This window comes from Heptranchias perlo, chromosome 28, assembly GCF_035084215.1.
Source record: "Heptranchias perlo isolate sHepPer1 chromosome 28, sHepPer1.hap1, whole genome shotgun sequence".
NCBI classification, from domain to species: domain Eukaryota; kingdom Metazoa; phylum Chordata; class Chondrichthyes; order Hexanchiformes; family Hexanchidae; genus Heptranchias; species Heptranchias perlo.
Genome location: NC_090352.1, coordinates 4,378,880 through 4,399,259, shown reverse-complemented (window position 1 = coordinate 4,399,259; position 20,380 = coordinate 4,378,880). Strand labels below are relative to the sequence as shown.

General features: G+C 42.1%; 1 protein-coding gene across 1 annotated transcript in view; it reads left to right on the top strand.

The window, feature by feature from the left end:
* Positions 1–12,037, top strand: part of ube2g1a (ubiquitin-conjugating enzyme E2G 1a (UBC7 homolog, yeast)) — a 95,641-nt gene extending 83,604 nt beyond the window's left edge. The window contains exons 5-6 of the mRNA XM_068007946.1: positions 8,210–8,329; positions 11,091–12,037. Coding sequence (XP_067864047.1) covers positions 8,210–8,296 — 87 coding nt within the window. The 3' untranslated portion in view covers positions 8,297–8,329; positions 11,091–12,037. The remainder of the gene's footprint in view (positions 1–8,209; positions 8,330–11,090) is intronic.
* The last annotated feature ends 8,343 nt before the right edge of the window (positions 12,038–20,380 follow it).

The following is a 20,380-nucleotide window of genomic DNA, read 5'->3' as shown; positions in this document are numbered from 1 at the left end:
TGTGTTCTCTTAACTAGAATATGTGGCCCAGAGTCTATATAAAGTTTGAATATCTTGCTGGGGTTCAGATAGAACCAGGATCCCTAGGAGAAAAAAAGAAATAACTTCCATTTATATAGCACTTTTTATGACCTTGATGTCCCAAAGCACTTTACAACCAGTAGAAACATAGAAAATAGGAGCAGGGCTAGGCTATTTGACCCTCTGAGCCTGCTCTGCCATTCAATATGATCATGGCTGCACCTCTATCTCAATGCCATGTTCCTGCTCTTTCCCCATACCCCTTGGTGCCTTTTGTGTCTAGAAATCTATCTAGCTCCTTCTTAAATATGTTCAGTGACTTGGCCTCCACAGCCTTCTGTGGTAGAGAATTCCACAGGTTCACCACCCTCTGAAGAAATTTCTCCTCATCTCAGTCCTAAATGTCCTACCCTGTATCCTGAGACTGACCTCTCGTTCTGGACCCCCCCAGCCTGGGGAAACATCCTCCCTGCATAGTCTGTCTAGCTCTCAGAATTTTGTTTCAATGAGATCCCCTTATTCTTCTAAACTCTAGTAAATACAGGCCGAGTTGACCCAATCTCTCCTCATATGACCGTCCTGCCATCCCAGGAATCAGTCTGCTAGACCTTTGCTGCACTCCCTCCTATATGGCAAGTATATCCTTTCTTAGGTAGAGACCAAAACTGCACACAATACTCCAGGTGTGGTCTCACCAAGGCCCTGTATAATTGCAGTAAGACATCCTTGCTCCTGTACTCACATCCTCTTGCAATGAAGGCCAACAAACCGTTTGCTTTCAGTGACTGGTGTACAAGGACACCCAGGTCCCTTTTGTACATCAACATTCCCCAATCTATCGCCATTTAAATAATACTCTGCCTTTCTGTTTTTCTTTCCAAAGTGGATAACTTCATTTATCCACATTATACTGCAGCTGTCATATTTGCCCACTCACTCAAATTGTCTAAATCACCTTGAAGTCTCTTTGCATCCTCCTCTTAACTCACATTCCCACCTAGTTTTGTGTCAGCAAACTTGGAAATATTACATTTGGTTCCCTTGTCCAAGTCATTGATAGCTATTGTGAATAGCTGGGGCCCAAGCACTGATCCCTGCGGCACCTCGGTAGTCACTGCCTGCCATCCTGAAAAAGACCCATTTATTCCTACTGTTTCCTGTCTGTTAACAATTTTCAATCCATGCCAGTATATTACCCCAATCCCATGTGCTTTAATTTTGCACACTAACCTCTTATGTGGGACTTTATCAAAGGCCTTCTGAAAATCCAAATAAACCACATCCACTGGTTCTCCCTTATCTATTCTACCAGTTACATCCTCAAAAAAAAACTCCAGTAGGTTTGTCAAACACTATTTCCCTTTCAGAAATCCATGTTTACTTTGTCTAATCCTGTTATTTTCTAAGTGTCCTGTTATCACATTCTTTATAGACTCTAGCATTTTCCCTACTACTGATGTTAGGCTAGCTGGTCTGTAGTTCCCTGTTTTCTCTTTTTTAAATAGTGGGGTCATATTTGCCACTCTCCAATTTGCAGGAACTGTTCCATAATCTAGAATTTTGGAAGATGACAACTAAAGCATCCACTATTTCCATGGCTACCTCTTTTAGTACTCTGGGATGCAGATTATCAGGCCATGGGGATTTATCAGCTTTCAGTCCCATTAATTTCTCCAGTGCATTTTTTACTAATACTGATTTTCCTTTAATTCCTCCTTCTCACTAGTCCCTTGGTTCCCTAGCATTTCTGGGAAGTTATTTGTGTCCTCTTCTGCGAAGACAACCTAAGTATTTGTTTAATTACTTTGCCATTTCATTGTTCCCCATTATAAATTCTCCCCTTTCTGATTGTAAGGGAGTACTTTTGAAGTGTAGTCATTGTTGTAATGCAGGATACATGGCAGCCAATTTGCACACAGCAAGGAGATAATGACTAGACCATCTGTTTTAGGTGTTGATTGAGAGATAAATGTTGGCCAGGAGATTGGGAGAACTCCGCTGCTCCTTCAAACCATGCCATGGAATTTATTACGTCCACTTGAGAAGGCAGATGAGACCTCTGTTTAACATCTCATCTGCAAGACGGCACCTCCAACAGTGCAGCACTCCCTCCAGAACTGCACTAAGTGTCAGCTTGGATTATGTGCTCAAGTCCCTGGAGTGGAACTTGAACCTACAACTCTGAGGCAAGAGTACTCCCACTGAACCAAGAAGTTCTGTGATTTTTCTAATAATGGGATATCAATATTGAGAAGACATACCAGGCCCCACGAAATTCGGTCAAACTCAATGGTATAAATATGGAGATCAGGGAAGCATGTGCAGAAACAGTGTGGTTATTACGGAAGATTCTAATTTTCACATAGACTAGGAGAAGCAGAACAGCTGAAGCAGCAAAGGCAATTAATTTCTCGAATGTGTTCGGGACAGCTTTCTAGAACAGTGGTTTATAACGGACCAGAATTAGTTAACAATCTGATGGTAAGGGAGCATCTTGCAAATTGTGACCATATGATTCAATTTGGTATTGGGTTTGAGGGGGAGTCACAAACTAAGGTTTTAAATTTAAGAACTGTAAACTTACAAGCGATGAGATGAATTGACCAGTAAAATGGGCTGAACTGTTAATGGGTGAATGACAGACAAACTGTTATAAAACCAGTGCATACCCTTTAAGGCAAAGGCTTCCCTTGTGTAGTTATGCAACCATGGTCAACAAATGAAGTGTGAGCTGGTTCCAAGCTGACTGGGAGAAGTATAAAAAGCAGTAAAGGGATAAAGAAAGTAATTGGGTGCAAAAAGGAATATGAAAAATAACTTGCTGAGCATATCAACACTAACTGAAAAGTTTGAGTGGTAAAAGGAATGTGGGCCAATTATAAGACTAATGCAGGCAAGACTATAATGGATAATAAAGTAGCAGACCTGTACTTTCTATTTTCATAGTGGAGGAAGAGGACAAAATACCAGTGGTAGAAGGGAACCTAAAAATAAGTAAGAGGAGGAACGTAGTGGATTTAATACAAGTTTTTAAAAATGGTAATGGGGAAAATGGGACTTGGGAGATAAATCTCCAGCATCTGATGGTTTCCACCCCAGGGTGGAAAATGCAGATGCATTAGAAATAATTTTCCAAAGCACTCTAGATTCCATAATTGTGCCTTTTTGGATTGGAAAATTGCTAACTACAGACCTGTTAGTGGGGAAGTTACTGGAATCTGTCATCAGGGACTGAATGAGCACTTAGACAAGTACAAGTTGATCAGAGTTGGCCTGGATTTGTGAAAAGTAGGTCATGTTTGACTAATCTAGTTGAATTTTTTGAGGTCACCAACATGGATAGGAAAGAGTCTATGGGTGTTGTCTATAGGGACTTGCAGAAGATATTTGATAGGTTTCGCATGAGATTATTAGCAAAAATGAAAGCTCATGGAATTGAGGGTAACCTTGACATGGGTTAATAATTGGGAGTTAGGAGACAGGGAATAAGAGTCCTTTTCTGAATGGTGGGACGTAACAACTGGTGTTCCCCAGGGATCTGGGCCTCAGCTTTTCACCATGTTGGCTTGCATGAAGGAATAGAGAATTATATATACAGGTTTGCAGATAGTGCTTATTGGGCCTCCTAACTTAATGAAGTTACAATGGGACATAGACTGGGTGGGGGGGAAACTGGCAGAGGGCATTCAATGTGGTGAATTGAGGTCGTCTACTTCAGATCAGAGAAACACATCTGAATATTAATGGTGAGACTAGGTGCTGTGGAGGAGCAAAGGGATTTAGGTGTCAATGTACACGTTCCAACAAGCTAGTGCATAGGTACAAAAAAGGCTACTGGAATGTTGGCCTTTATCTCAAGAAGACTGGAATTCAAAAATAAGGAAGCGATGCTTCAGTTGTACAGAGCCTTGGTCAGACAGTGTCTGGAGTACTATGTTCAGTTTTGGGTACTGAACCTCGAAGGATATGTTGGCCTTGGAGGGGGCAGTGCAAATTTGCTAAAATGATACCAGGGCTTAAAGGGTTACATTGAGGACAGGTTGCATAAACTTGACTTGTATTCCCTTGTTCAGAAGGTTCAGGGGTGATCTAATAAAGGTATTTAAAACTATTAAGGGATTCACTGGTAGATATGGAGAAACTATTTCCTCTAGTAGGGGAAATCCAGAACAAGGGGGCATAAGAAAATTAGAGCTAGGTCTTTTTAGGAGTGAAATCAGGAAGTGCTTTTTTAAACACAGGGTAGTAGAAATCTGGAATTCCCCCCCCCTGCCCCCCTCAAAGGCTGTGGATCAATTGAAATTTGAGGCTTTAGATTGTAGAATTTTGTTGGGGTATCAAGGGCAGGTAAATGGAGTTGACATACAGATTAGCCATGGTCTAATTGAATGGCAGAACAGGCTTGAGGGGCTGAATGGATCACTCTTGTTCTGTCACTGGCATTATAATGCAGTGTTGCCTGCAGCAGTGACTTACTGAGTCTTTTAATAGGCCAGAGTTTAGTACAGCTCCTACCTTAAATGCTAGAACTACTGAATAAGCACTCTACCAAATGAGTCCTTATGTAGATTACTTTAAGCTGACTTCTGTACAAATTGCTGCAATTTCAGAGAAAAGTAGTTTCCCAAGTGATCATCTCTTCCCTTCCCCCCACTCAGCTGTATAACTGCCTCACTGAAGCAGACTTTTTCCCCCTCCTGTCCCTTCACACCTTTTGCGAATAGCATTCAAAACAAAAAACGAACCATAGAACCCAACCAATTCCCAAATTGCTGTGGTTAAAGTAAGGTAATTCGGGGACCTGATCTTCAGGATCCTTTGTTCTGCATAGTATAAAACCAGGTGATACCTCATTGATTGTGGCACTCTTATTGACAGGATATTTTGTCTGAGGGAAGCCCTCCTCTAGGCTGAAAGAAAAAAAATCCTCTTTCCTATGTTGGAGGTTCTGACTAGGAACAGACCCTATGTAATCAATGTTGAAATGGCCTTTAGTTACAACAAAGTCATTTTAAAACTTAAAGTATGAGTTGATTGTAGTAGTTTGGGAAGAGACTGGTAATGACTGCTGCTGAATCAGCTTTTGTGCTAGGACTTTAGCTGTGAATATTTGCCTTTTTTAAATGGCAGAACTGGATTTCTAAGACTTTGAAATTTTGCTGTGGGGTCAGTAGAACTGTGGTCCTTAATGGTCTGATTTGTATATTCTAACAATTCCCTTGTACCTAGGATTGTCCCCTGGAGGTGTGATCCAGCTACCCTTCCAGCATTTATTAAATTGCAGTTGGAGAGTTCATGTTGCAGCAACTCTCCTCTCTAATGTTTCCTACTGAGAGTTCTATGTGACTTCCCAAGTTCATGAATGATGCCTAGGAAGCTCAGCACTTAGCAGACCACACCTATGCTGGAGTTCCTGCTTCAGTTTGTCTTTAGACTTTACCAATGGTTTCTTGTGATCTTGAATGAAGACTGTTCCTCCACTTGTGTTTATTTTTATTCAGTGTTAATGAGCATCATGCTTTGCTGACTTTTTTTAAAAAAAAAATTTAGCACTGAATAAGTAATATACATTTCACTTGTTTTTCTCTCTTCCCCCTTTTTGCTTTCCTTCAAAGTATTGATCAGAGCATTGGTGTTGTATGTAAATGAAACTTAAACAAAACAGAACTACTTAAGGTACTTGCATAAAGCCAGAATTTTAAATAATTAGTGATACTAGTTGGTTGTGGATATGGTCAGAAATGTCTAACTAGATAGAAACAGCAAAAGGCTCACTAAATTGATTGCTGGGGTGAGAGGGTTGACCTATGAGGAGAGATTGAGTAGAATGGGCCTATACTCTCGAGTTTGGAAGAATGAGAGGTGATCTCATGGAAACATAAGATTTTAAGGGGGCTTGACAGGGTAGATGCTGAGAGGCTGTTCCCCTGGCTGGAGAGTCCAGAGCTAAGGGGCTTAGTCTCAAGATAAGGGGTTGGCCTTTTAGGATCGGGATGAGGAGAAATGTCTTTACTCAGAAGGTTGTGAATCTTTGGAATTCTCTACCCCAGAGGAGTGTGGTTGCTCAGTCATTGAGTATATTCATGACTGAGATCGATAGATATTTGAACACTAAGGGAATCGAGGGATAGGGCAGGAAAGTGGAGTTGAGAGAACATCAGCTATGATAATAAATGGCGGAGCAGGCTCGAGGGGCCATGTGGCTTACTCCTATTCCTTATGTTCTTATCCAACCATTGATGGAGACTGACAGTGATTGACTGCTTGGTGTTATGTAAACCTGGGAAGAGTTCAAGTACTGTGGCACCTGGTCAGGGTGGAACTTGTTTGGGCATCTTTGTTTACACACTCAGTCTTCTCCATTTTCCACTTGAGCGCAATACATTTTTTAAAATATAGAATTATGCATCTGCGGATGCCCTCCCCATAGGTTTACACGCAGTTCAACACAAACTCACGCCAACCAGAGGGCTGGGTACAAGTCGTACTCTAACATGGTGCATCATATGACATATATTAGGAACACCCTATAGGTAGGCCTTTCACTGAGTTTGAGTGAATGGGTATCGAATGTATTTCATTCATCCTGATGCACTGAGCAGCTAGGAAAAAGTTGGAGCTGATTCAGCTTGTGGTATCTTGTGTAATGGCCAGCATTGCCTCAACAGCTCTGTATTGGTATCAAAGATTCTGGAAAAAATAGTACTATAAGTTAATCTGAATTGCATTGATTGCCGCCACCAATATCACCAACCATAACTGATCTGTATTCGTAATGTCTCTCTCCCTTGCAGCCCAACATGTGCTGTAGACACAGCTTCTGTAGAAGGATGAAACACTTGTAATTGGATTGCAGGGAGGTTTTTGTAGTTCAAACTAATGTGGAAATTTGGTTTTATTGAATTTCTAGTGACCACCACCCTATCCTTCATTCCAAATACCTCAAATCATGATCGAATGCTAACGTTTGCACTCTGACACCTGGTCTTGCCTGCAAATCCCTGTTTGTCCACTGTCTGTTCATTGCCTTCACCTGTTCTTGTATAGAGAGATTATCTCCACAGTGGTCTTCAGCCCTAACTTGAATTCAGCTGGTGTTCTGGAGTCAGCTTATGATTTAAATTCTTTACTAGAATTCATTTTTAAAATTCTTCCCCCAGAACAGTTAGTTTGTTTTAGATTATACACTTAATTATTCTTTTTGACTCAAGATTCAACAGAATGAATCTGCTACTTGTTTTGTAACAATAAATTTTTATGCTTAATGTAACCTTTTACAGTTTTGCTTTTAGTAAAGAAAATGATTTAAATTTAATTCAGAGTACAAAAAGATATTTAACCCTAACATCAGTTGGAGCAATTTGGATATCTCTAATTTATGCTTCCCTGGAGTTGATTAGAGAATGGGTGGAGGCAGGGTGCTATGTAGTATTGCAACATAGTTCTGTATGAAGTGTTAACCTTGGCTTGGTAGCACTCAATCCAAGTCAGAAGATTCAAGCCCCACTGCAGCAACTTAAGCACATAATCTAGGCTGATAAATCAGTTCAGTACTGCACTGAAGTGTCGGAAATACTGACTTTCGATGAGCTGCTAAACCAAGGTCCTTTTCTGCCTCAATGCCATAAGATCCTTTTGTGTCCACCTATTTGAAGAGTAAGGGAGTCCTCCCATGTCCTAGCCAACATTTATCTCTCAACCAGCACCACTTTATTATCTGATCATCTCACTGCAGTTTGTGGGACCTTGCTGTGCACTAATTGGGTGCCATGTTTACCTACACTGCTATAATGAAATTGATTTTTGAACTGTAAAGTATTTTGGGATGTCCTGAGGACATGAAAGTTCTCCAATGGGTAAGGAGTTATAATACTAAGGTTAAAGCAAAGGGCCATCATGGAATTTTCAAAGGTCAAAATCCTGGAACTCCCTTCCTAACAGCACTGTGGGAGAATCTTCACCACACGGACTGCAGCATTTCAAGGCTGCTCACCACCACCTTCTCGAGGGCAATTAGGGATGGGCAATAAATGCTGGCCTTGCCAGTGACGCCCACATCCCATGAATGAATAATTTTTTTAAAATTTGTATCCACCATATGCAGCTCACCAGCTTCAATTTTGAATGTTGGGGACAAATGAGCTTTTGCTGACTTGTTCATCAGTATGTTCTGATTTGCAACTTGCAGAAAGAATGGAGGGAAGACCGTAATGGTGAATTCAAAAGGAAGGTTGCACGCTGTGTAAGAAAAAGTCAAGAGACTGCGTTCGAGTGACACTTCATTCATCAGGAAGCTTCACTTTTCAGGGTAAGCAAAATGGAGAACTATCAATCTGGTACAATATAGCCTAACTTGGGATTTTCCTACCATCAGGTTGGTTTGCCTCAGATGTTGAATGACTGGAGTGAGTTAAATGGCTGTGAAGCAGTTACAGTTTTGATATCCTAACCTGCTTTAGTTTTGCTCTAGTGACTTATGACTAGCAAAATGCAGAGATAGGATTACAGCCCTACTTCTGGTCTCTATATGCCATCCCTCTGACCATTGTACAGCAAGTATGTTGACTGGTAGTAAAGCAGGTAGTGAGAGCCCTGAAGTTGTATAGCATTACATGGTGTTTTGCATTGGCTTTAACAGTAGATTGTCCAGAATGTACAGATTACATATCCAGTTATCCAGAATGTGTTCAGGATGCATCATTGTATTTAACCACTTCAATACACTTAAACTACCATTCAACATTGCTTTTCCTAATGAAACCATTACTAGGTTCAGCATGATTGAAACATACTCCCATGTTTGAAGTTTGTGCTACAAATGGAAAGCTATATTTATAGCTAAGTGCTTTTCTGCAGACTACACACCAACTAAAATGTGCTGTATAGATGCCTGGTGCATAATGGAGACAGGTTTGCTTTACTGTTTTAATCACCAGTGTTGTCATTAAGCCTTTTAGTATACTGGCACCAGTGAGCTACAAGAAAAATGGCACTTAAGCCATTACACTGATATTGTAGGGTACACTTGTGTAATATTCCCCATTGCTTGCATCTATCATTACTGCTATCAATATTTTAGTATGGTACAGCTCAAAATGATCTTTAGTCACAGCCCAAATTTAGGAGGACAGTCTATACAGTTGTACTGCTGGGTATTCTTGGCTGAAGTACTAGTGACAACATTGTAAAATGTATGCAAAACTCTAATGCATATGAAAGTGTACAATATTAGCTATTCACTACCTGCCTAAACTGATGTTCCTATAACTGAGCCACATTGGAATGATGGGTAACCATGACTTGTATAATGCACATTTCAGCTTTACATTCACTGCCCCTTGTAGATACTAAACTACTTAACTGGATCACTTGTCCACTTTAACCAGTAAGATTTTGAGCTACTAGGTTGAAACTTCTGTGGCTTTGCTTTGGGGAAGGGAGGTGGGGCATGGGGTTGAAGAGCAGAGAAGGAACTCTGGTGTTACTACCAAGGCAGCATATTCAGTCCAACCTGTACTCCTGACCCTCTTTACTGGATTTACTGTTTTCTTAGTTCTTGCTGAACATGCTTGGTGTCCTCAAGTGTAAAGTATTTGTAACCTATATAGTACAATGTTAATCAATAATTGCTAATGTGAGGCAAAAACAATTTAAGTAGCATCACTTTTTTTAAAAGCCAACAACTTGAGTCACCATGTTTAGAATCTAACCAGTATAATGTCTGCTGAAAATCTGGGTGTTGAGGCAAGCAGAACTCTTAACAGAGCATCGGCAGGAACCTCCTAACTTTTCCTGCACATGTTGCTCTCTGACTGCAACATCCCATTAAGCTTCCATCAACAGCCACTGATGTATTTCCTACAAACCAAGCGCCAACTCTTCTAGTACAGCAGAGACTTCCCAGGAGACACTGGGGCATAGTATGTACAGGAGAGAATCCAAAATTGTTCTGTTAAAGGCATACAGTTCATGAGCCAAGTCCAAACCCAAATTGGTCTCCTTTTTAAAAAGCCACTTTTGTTTGCACTGACTTCAATAATTCTACAGAAATGCCTCCAGCACATCGTTGTATGCATACGTGTTATTGAAGATGCTTTAAATGTTGTCGGTGGTTGGTTTTTTCTGGAATTTTATCTGCAGGTAATGTAAAATTCTTTTCCAAAGCATACATTTTCTTTCAAGGGGTTACAATATCTTAAGCCCTACCAACCAGCAATCATGTTCCCTCTTTGCAAATAATTTAAACCCAATACCTACAAAATCAGCGTAAAATATAATGTATTGCTTCAAGTGGTCTTTGTGCATAAAGCAGCCTCATTAAATTGAAGGCTCCTTAGCTAATAGGGGGTAATGGTTGGACTTGGTGAGGGGATCTAATGCTGATCACTCACTGACCACAATAGTTGAATAAAATTTTTAAATAAAAGCTAGCTATTGTCTGTCAGCGTGGGGTTGGTAAGTACCACATTTGTTTGTGGGGGTGTGGAAGTTCATGTCCTACAGTTCCCAGCAGTAAATGCTGTACCCCTTTTTATTTCTGTCTTGCATGCCTTATTGACTGCAGGAATGTTGGAGCTGCTTGAATGCAAGTCACAATTGGATATAAAATAGTCTGAAGGGATCAAAAATTTGTGTATTGTTGGATAATATTACAATGCATCAGCTCTATTTGAAATCCAGCTAATTGGTTTTGTTTATTTTGAGCTGGGAGAATAGGTTTTTTTCATGGCTTCCATGTCTAGACTTTGCATTGTTCCTCACTAACAAGTCAAAAGTCTTGTTTCTGAATAAGGGTCATGTTTATAGATAGTTTTGAATACCTCTGTGAGGATTGTGGTTGAGGAATGCTCTTCTCTAAGTACAGTAGTCTTGAGGCACTAGCCCTTAATGGACAGTTTCCTGGCTCCTAGTAACTGTGGTACCTCACTCATGGCCATTCTGTCTGTGTCTGATATGGTTGGGAGGGGCTCCTGTTTGGCACCATCACATGTAAAGGGGTGTCAGGTTTATTTAAGTAAGTAGTTGGACGAAACTGCAGTAATAACTAATGGGAAATTTCTGAGTTGCAGGTCTCCAATTAAGAACCAACATGGCACTGTTGACTTTCTGCACTCAACTCACCAATTGTTGGACCTCTTCAAACTGGTAACAAGTTGGTAATCCTGGATTGGCATTCTGGAGCTGAGTGAATTATGCCATCCTCATTGTGGAGTAAAGCCTAACGTGCCAACTTGGGGGGAAAACAAAATGATGCATCAGGATTCCTGTGAACTGCTTTGATCTTCAGGAGGAATTGTAAAGACCTGTACATAGCACAACATTATCTGGATATTCTATATACAGTACTTAGACACCCACAATATGCATTGTACCAAATTATAGCTTGCTTGTAGTTAGAGAATCGTGTAAATTCTGAAAGATTTTAGCAAGGGGCTTTGTGCATTCATTTTTCTTAAGTTTACTATTATAAAAAAAAGTCTTGTAAAAGGTGTCTTGCACTGTAAAACTAAAAGTTGCATTTATCAATTTTTAAGATGGCCTACATAGTGAGAATATTTTACCAGATATTCTGATGCTGCATTAACACTCGGTGCCCTCAAATATTGTGGGTGTAAATACTAGTGCTTTTGCAGATCTTCAAATATTTAAGATGCAGATACTTTTAGTTTTACAGTAAGGGGTTAAAGTTTATACCTGAATTTGAAATTAGCCAAGGTGACCTCATTAGTCTTCACTGCCCAACTGATGAAGCAAATGTTTTCCGAGCTTGTTTTTGTGGGGAGTGTCTGGAGTAGGTTTCACGTGTTTAGGTGTAGGCTTTCACCCTTCTAAGTTGGCAGTTTGAGGATTTTGGGTATTAAAAATGCTGTTGTGTGTGTGTTTTTCTTTCTAGCTATACTGCAGATTTTCTGCCTGATGTACAAAGACAAATGGTGATGTATATTTTCATGTAATTTGATTTTTGGAATTCTGTCACCTGTAGTGAAAGTTCTTCCAAAATATAATTGTTTTCCAATATGAGTTGTCGGTTTCGATTGTGTTAAAGCCTCTCCGTTGCAATTTTTTATAAAGCTTGATATATGTTTCATATGAAAGTTGTTGAAATTTAAGAACTCATGCACAAAATAGGAATGCAAGCAGATTAAACTGTATGCAAACTGTACTTTTGTACAAGAACTTCAGTGTAGTTTTTAGGTTCAGCTTACAGTGCACTTGAATGCAATCTTAGATTTCTGCATAAAAATCTGATTATTGATTGCTTTTTGAATATGCCCTTGTGCAGGATCTACTGTTACAAGTCATTCAATGTTGGCAGGCATGCAAACACATGACTGTCATCCTCTGCTATTTTCTTGGTAGTTCTCATGCATACTAGTTGCATTTTTAAATGTGCAAATGCAGGGTGGCTTTTTAAATGACTTTCTTTTGGGCCTTGTTTAGCAGCCAAAGTAAAAATGTTTTTCCTCCCCTAGCCCCATTCATCAGAGGGGAAAATGGGCAGAGAAGATGGCTGCAAATCTAACACTTGCAATTCAGGAGTGAGTCCTGCATATGTTTTTAGGTACAAGTGCATTGCTGAACTCTAATTTTTATGGTGTGAGACCTTTTATTTTGGATCTAGTGCAGTTTCAAATTGAGGTGCACTGGGTTATTATTGTGATCAGAATGCACCATAACTTTGAATCCAGTATCCTTTCAAAAACTGCATATGTGCAACTCTGACTTATGTAAAAGCCTCCTGAAACAGATGAAGGAAAATGCACAAGACTTATTGGATTTTTATTGTAACTCATGGGGGGGAAAAAAATGGTCCCTATAGGGTGGTGAATTGCTCATACTGTAAATGTGAAGCCTACGGTTCCAATGGTCAGACTCGTCTGGTCATCAATGTGTAGATTGTAGAGCAGCAGTTACATTCCAAGCTCTTGTTGCTCCAGCTTTATGAAATGAAAATAGCATAGTGGTTATGTTACTGGACTAGTAAGCCAGAGGCCTGGACTAAAATCCAGAGTCATGGTGAATTTAAATTCAATTAATTAATTAAATTTAACTAATTAAATAAAATCTGGAATTAAAATACTAGTATCAGTAATGATGACTATGAAACTACCAGATTGTCGTAAAAACCCATCTGGTTCACTAATGTCCTTTAGGGAAGGAAACCTGCCGCCCTTACCCGGTCTGGCCTATGTGAGTCCAGACCCACAGCAATGTGGTAGATTCTTAATTGCCCACTGAAATAGCCCAGCAAGCCACTCAGTTGTAAAATCTCACTACGAAAAGTCATAAGAATAAAACCGGACGGACCACCTGGCATCGGACCACGAGGCACCGGACACGACAACGGCAAACCAAGCCCAGTCGACCCTGCAAGGTCCTCCTTACTAACATCTGGGGACTTGTGCCAAAATTGGGAGAGCTGTCCCACAGACTAGTCAAGCAACAGCCTGACACAGCCATACTCTCGGAATCATACCTTTCAGCCAACGTCCAGACTCTTCCATCGCCATCCCTGGTTATGTCCTGTCCCACTGGTAGGACAGATCCACCAGAGGTGGTGGTACAGTGATACACAGGCAGGAGGGAGTGGCCCCAGGAGTCCTCAACATTGACTCTGGACCCCATGACATCTCGTCAAACATGGGCAAGGAAACCTCCTGCTGATTACCACCTACCGTCCTCCTCCATGTTGAGCACCACTTGGAGGAAGCACTGAGGGTAGCAAGGGCACAAAATGTACTCTGGGTGGGGGACTTCAATGTCCATATCCATCACCAAGAGTGGCTCAGTAGCACCACTGCTGGCCGAGTGCTGAAGGACATAGCTGCCAGACTGGGCCTGCGGCAGGTGGTGAGCGAACCAATACGAAGGAAAAACTTACTTGACCTCGTCCTCGCCAATCTACCTGTTGCAAATGCATCTGTCCATGACAGTACTGGTAGGAGTGACCACCGCACAGTCCTCGTGGAGACGAAGTCCCGTCTTCGCACTGAGGACACCATCCAACGTGTTGTATGGCACTACCACCGTGCTAAATGGGATAGATTCAGAACAGATCTAGCAGCTCAAAACTGGGCATCCATGAGGCACTGTGGGCCATCAGCAGCAGCAGAATTATATTCCAGCACAATCTGTAACCTCATGGCCTGGCATATTCCTCACTCTACCATTACCAACAAGCCAGGGGATCAACCCTGGTTCAATGAGGAGTGTAGAAGAGCATGCCAGGAGCAGCACCAGGCGTACCTAAAAATGAGGTGCCAACCTGGTGAAGCTACAACTCAGGACTACATGCATGCTAAACAGCGGAAGCAACATCCTATAGACAGAGCTAAGCGATTCCACAACCAACGGATCAGATCAAAGCTCTGCAGTCCTGCCACATCCAGTCGTGAAAGGTGGTGGACAATTAAACAACTAACGGCAGGAGGAGGCTCTGCAAACATCCCCATCCTCAATGACGGCGGAGTCCAGCACGTGAGTGCAAAAGACAAGGCTGAAGCGTCTGCAACCATCTTCAGCCAGAAGGGCCGAGTGGATGATCCATCTCGGCCTCCTCCCGATATCCCCACCATCATGGAAGCCAGTCTTCAGCCAATTCGATTCACTTCACGTGATATCAAGAAACGGCTGAGTGCACTGGATACAGCAAAGGCTATGGGCCCCCGACGCCATCCCAGCTGTAGTGCTGAAGACTTGTGCTCCAGAACTAGCTGCGCCTCCAGCCAAGCTACAACACTGGCATCTACCCAACAATGTGGAAAATTGCCCAGGTATGTCCTGTCCACAAAAAGCAGGACAAATCCAATCTGGCCAATTACCCTCCCATCAGTCTACTCTCAATCATCAGCAAAGTGATGGAAGGTGTCGTCGACAGTGCTATCAAGCGACACTTACTCACCAATAACCTGCTCACCGATGCTCAGTTTGGGTTCCGCCAGGACCACTCTGCTCCAGACCTCATAACAGCCTCGGTCCAAACATGGACAAAAGAGCTGAATTCCAGAGGTGAGGTGAGAGTGACTGCCCTTGACATCAAGGCAGCATTTGACCGAGTGTGGCACCAAGGAGCCCGAGTAAAATTGAAGTCAATGGGAATCAGGGGGAAAACTCTCCAGTGGCTGGAGTCACACCTAGCACAAAGGAAGATGGTAGTGGTTGTTGGAGGCCAATCATCTCAGCCCCAGGACATTGCTGCAGGAGTTCCTCAGGGCAGTGTCCTAGGCCCAACCATCTTCAGCTGCTTCATCAATGACCTTCCCTCCATCATAAGGTCAGAAATGGGGATGTTCGTTGATGACTGCACAGTGTTCAGTTCCATTCGCAACCCCTCAAATAATGAAGCAGTCCGAGCCCGCATGCAGTAAGACCTGGACAACATCCAGGCTTGGGGTGATAAGTGGCAAGTAACATTCGCGCCCCATTAGTGCCAGGCAATGACCATCTCCAACAAGAGAGTCTAACCACCTCCCCTTGACATTCAACTGCATTACCATCGCCGAATCCCCCACCATCAACATCCTGGGGGTCACCATTGACCAGAAACTTAACTGGACCAGCCATATAAATACTGTGGCTACGAGAGCAGGTCAGAGCCTGGGTGTTCTGTGGCGAGTGACTCACCTCCTGACTGGCCAAAGCCTTTCCACCATCTACAAGGCACAAGTCAGGAGTGTGATGGAATACTCTCCACTTGCTTGGATGAGTGCAGCTCCAACAACACTCAAGAAGCTCGACACCATCCAAGATAAAGCAGCCCGCTTGCTTGGCACCCCATCCACCACCCTAAACATTCACTCCCTTCACCACCGGCGCACTGTGGCTGCATTGTGTACCATCCACAGGATGCACTGCAGCAACTCGCCAAGGCTTCTTCGACAGCACCTCCCAAACCCGCGACCTCTACCACCTAGAAGGACGAGAGCAGCAGGCACATGGGAACAACACCACCTGCACGTTCCCCTCCAAGTCACACACCATCCCGACTTGGAAATATATCACCGTTCCTTCATTGTCGCTGGGTCAAAATCCTGGAACTCCCTTCCTAACAGCACTGTGGGAGAACCGTCACCACACGGACTGCAGCGGTTCAAGAAGGCGGCTCACCACCACCTTCTCTAGGGCAATTCGGGATGGGCAATAAATGCCGACCTCGCCAGCGACGCCCACATCCCGTGAACGAAATGAAAATGTGCATGTTGCAGTGAAATGAATTCCCCTCCCAACATCACTTTGCAGATTCAGCTAATTTGAGGGTACAATCGTGTAATGTTGCCACTTGTGTAATCTTAACTGCTGTGCTTTTTGTATTTTAATACAGTCCCATTCATTTCCTATGAAATGAGGAAGTTTGTTTTGTTGCAAAATGTTCAGCAATTGGCACAATTCAAATGTGTTTTACACTGAACATATGTCTGAATTAAAACTGATTAAATTCTTAGAGTTCCACTCCTGTAGAACATGATGTTTCTACAGCACAACACAGGGGTGAAAGTGTGGCAATTTACTACTCCCACTCCCAGTGAACATTGCTTTCCTTTACAATGAATGGTGCTTCATCTACTCTAATTGGCTGTGGGTGGTACTGGAGATGTTTGTCACACTGGGATAATTCACCAGCTCCTAGTTAACTTATTCGGTACATTATCATCTCAACCATTTCAGTTAATCATCACACTATATTAAAAAGAAGTTTAAAAAATCAAACCTTAGAAATCCCTACAGTTTAACTGCTGTATCCATGATCTTGGCTTGTCTATCAAGGAGCAGTTGCACAACAGTAGGAGGATCCCAGGTCTGAGTTGGCTCCTGTCACTTGGTAATGGTAGGTGTTAGTGGACCTCATAGTCTTTTTGGTTAGGGAGGACAGGAATGGGCTTGTCTGGTATACCTCAAGGCCTGAGAACAATAATTGTCAAAGCTCACGCTTGACTAATGGTTTATTGGAAATGGTGCTGGGTGATGAGCATAGCCTAGCAAGGGTGTTAGCACCTTCAGGAAAGGAAGGGGAAAATATAAACTGGGCGGGGGGAAAAAGTTACACATGCAATATTGGATATTTATTCAACAGGTCAAACTGATACACCCTTAGAGTTCAAGCAGCTCTGCTTGCTAAGTAAATATAATTAGACTCTATTTTCTTCAGTGATTTTGTTTGTGCATAACCTCGCACTCAATTTTCTTCCATTGGCTACGCTGAGACTAACTGCTAAATATGGCATGCACACATATGTTGCTGGTACAATGTTCATCTCTTAAACCTCCCCCCAAAAAAATGGAGTTTGCCTGTTTGAAAGAGGTGTTGAGGCCTGCTTGTTGGGGAAGGAGGCCATCAGCCCTGGGTCTTTGAAGGCCACAATGGATCTGGAGCTAGTTCCAGAAGAGCTGTGGCAGTTACTCCTTGCTGTGTGGGACTTGGTTCTACTCTTATCTAACTGTAGCCAGAAGATCTTCAGCAATGGCTTCCCTTCCTATCCTGCCCAGTTACTTCTGGATTCTCCCAAGGATCTATCTTTGGCCCTCCTCTACATCTTGCCCTGGTGATGACATCTAAAGCCATGGGGTCTGGTTCTACATATAGGCTGATCACACCCAGCTCTACCTCCCCATCACCTCTATTGACTTTTCCACTACCTCTGGTTTCAGCACGTCCAGTCCTGAAGGAGCTACGGTTTCCATTAGTTAACACTGGGAAGAACGAAGCTACCATCTTTGGTCCCTTTTCCACTGATTCCATTTCCTTTCCTCTTCCCTCCCTCCCACCCTGCCCCCAGCTGAGTTGCAGGTTGAATGAAACAGTTTGCAATGTCAGTGTCTTATTTGACCCTGAGCTGTTTCCAACCCCATGTCCTCTCCATCACACAGACTGCTTACTTCCACCTCTAGCATTTTTTTTAAACCTTCAGACTCAACAATTCTCCAGCTTCCATAAAATTCAGCTCATCCAAAACTGGCTCTCTGGTTCTGCAAGTGCCTCCAATTTGAAATTCTCATCCTTGTGTTCGAATCCCTCCCATGTCCTCACTTCTCCCTATCTTTATAACCTACTTCAGCCCTATAACTCTCCAATCACTGGGCTCCTCTAACTCTGGTCTCTTGTGCATTCTAAAATCTGTTTGCCCCATTACTGGCGGAAGTGCCCTTAGCCGTCTAGACCCTAAGCTCTGGAATTCTCTCCATACATTTCACCACCTCCCTCATCTTTTTAAAATCCACTTCTTCGCCCAAGCTTTTAGTCACCCCTCCTAATATCTCCTCCATTGGCTCGGTGTCCATTTATGTCTGATTGCTTTTGTGAAGGGCCTTGGGATGTTTTTCTACTTTGGTGGTGCTATATAAATGTAAGTTGTTCTAATGAAAGAGCAACCTTGGAAAAATAAACCACTACTACCTTGTAAGGATGCCAAAAGGTAGATTAAATTAAATCAAAAACAAGAGTGAAATTCTAAGAGTAAAGATCCTGAGCCCTCTGAGTGTTAACCATGAGAAATAGGAGCAGGAGTAGGCCATCCAGCCCTCGACCCTGCTCCGCCATTCAACAAGATCATAGCTGATCATCTACCTCAACACAATCTGTATCAGGAGCAAAAGAGAAGGGATGTTGGTGAATCAACAAAATAGTCACACAATCCTTGTGGTTTAAAATCTCGATGTGGAGATGCCGGTGATGGACTGGGGTGGACAAATGTAAGGAATCTTACAACACCAGGTTATAGTCCAACAGTTTTATTTGAAAATCACAAGCTTTCGGAGCTTTCCTCCTTCGTCGAAGGAGGTAAGCTCCGAAAGCTTGTGATTTTCAAATAAAATTGTTGGACTATAACCTGGTGTTGTAAGATTCCTTACGTTTAAAATCTCTACATACTTTGTTCAGACAGTGAATGGAAGTTGGAACTGTTATGAAAAAATGGCTGATTCATTTTCCTTCCTTCCCCCACCTCCCCATAAAACTTAGTTTTTTCCTAATTCTCCCAAAACTAAGTTTAATAAAAATATCAATTATCTTGCACTTGGGGTCTGTGGTGTGCTGCAAATGGTCAAAGAGAGAAACAGTCAAGCGCTACTGATACAACTGGAGAGCCTGCTTATCGAGTTACGTAATCAGATCTGTATTGCAATGGAGCAACCCATTTTCCAAGAAGCAGTGAAATTAAATCCTTTGCTGCTTCAAAGTTCTAACTCTGGACTTTACAAATCATATAATGGAATTCCTTCTGCTGCAACTAGCAACCAACAAATTCAACTGGGAACACTGACTTGTACTGAAGGACCTTATCAATACTGTCCCTTGGTACATGGAAAGTCAGAGGTGCCAGATTTTGAATAGCATGAAACTACCACTTCTAACTAATGGTAACAATGAAGGGGAGACAGTACTTGTCCAGATAATATATACTAAGGCCAGTCACAGTTACCTGGAGCTAGAGGGAGGAAAGGAAATGGTGTGCTCTGCCTGCTGAGGAGGACGTGGAAAGGATAGAGGAGCTCTGCAATGTAAATTTCAGATTTAAGGAGACTGAAGCATTGATGAAAATGATGACTGCACCAGTGATGACTGACAACGTTCTCTAGCCGTTCCTATGAGAGTTTGTGATGGCAGTACGGTCACTAACACCTTAGCAACAGTCCTTGGTGTATCTTGGAACAAAGAAACAGAAAGCTAGGGCAACGGAATTTGTTCTTAATTATGAGCAGCAGTCAAATCTTCCTAAGCCTCACGCACTACTAATTAGGCCGTTGATCGCATTTTCTTCTCTGTATTGGGGAAAAGACAGAGGTCCTCCTGCTGTGACCTTACGGCAAGTTCTGGGGATCAACATCTGCCCAGCAATGGTGAAGGTATGGGAAAATAAACAAAACAATTTTAGTTGATTATCTGTGAGCGAGAGTCCAGCAGAAATAGATTCTGCTAAAAAATGAACAAACAAGCCAATAATGAAACACCATGAAAGAATAAAAGAGATAAGGTTAAAATTGAAACTAAAGAAAAAAGGCATACTCTAAATACATAGTCAAAAAGGAGAGGCTGATAAAAGGGAATACAAAGAGGTTGGGAAGAAGTCACGAAAAAAATTAGGAAAGCAAAGAGGCACTATGAAATTAAATTATCATGGAATATAAAAAGAAATAGCAAAGTATTTTACAGACATATACATAAAAAAAATCAGCATAGGGACAAGGCCACTAAGGAATGCACAAGATAAACTCACAGATAATGACAGTGAAATGGCAGAAATATTGAACAATTACTTTACCAGGGAGACTAACAAAGTAGACATAACAGACGAAGAGATCAAAAAAGAAAGAAAGGGGAGAGATAATTGGTAAACTAATCAAACTTAGAGAGGATAAAACTCCT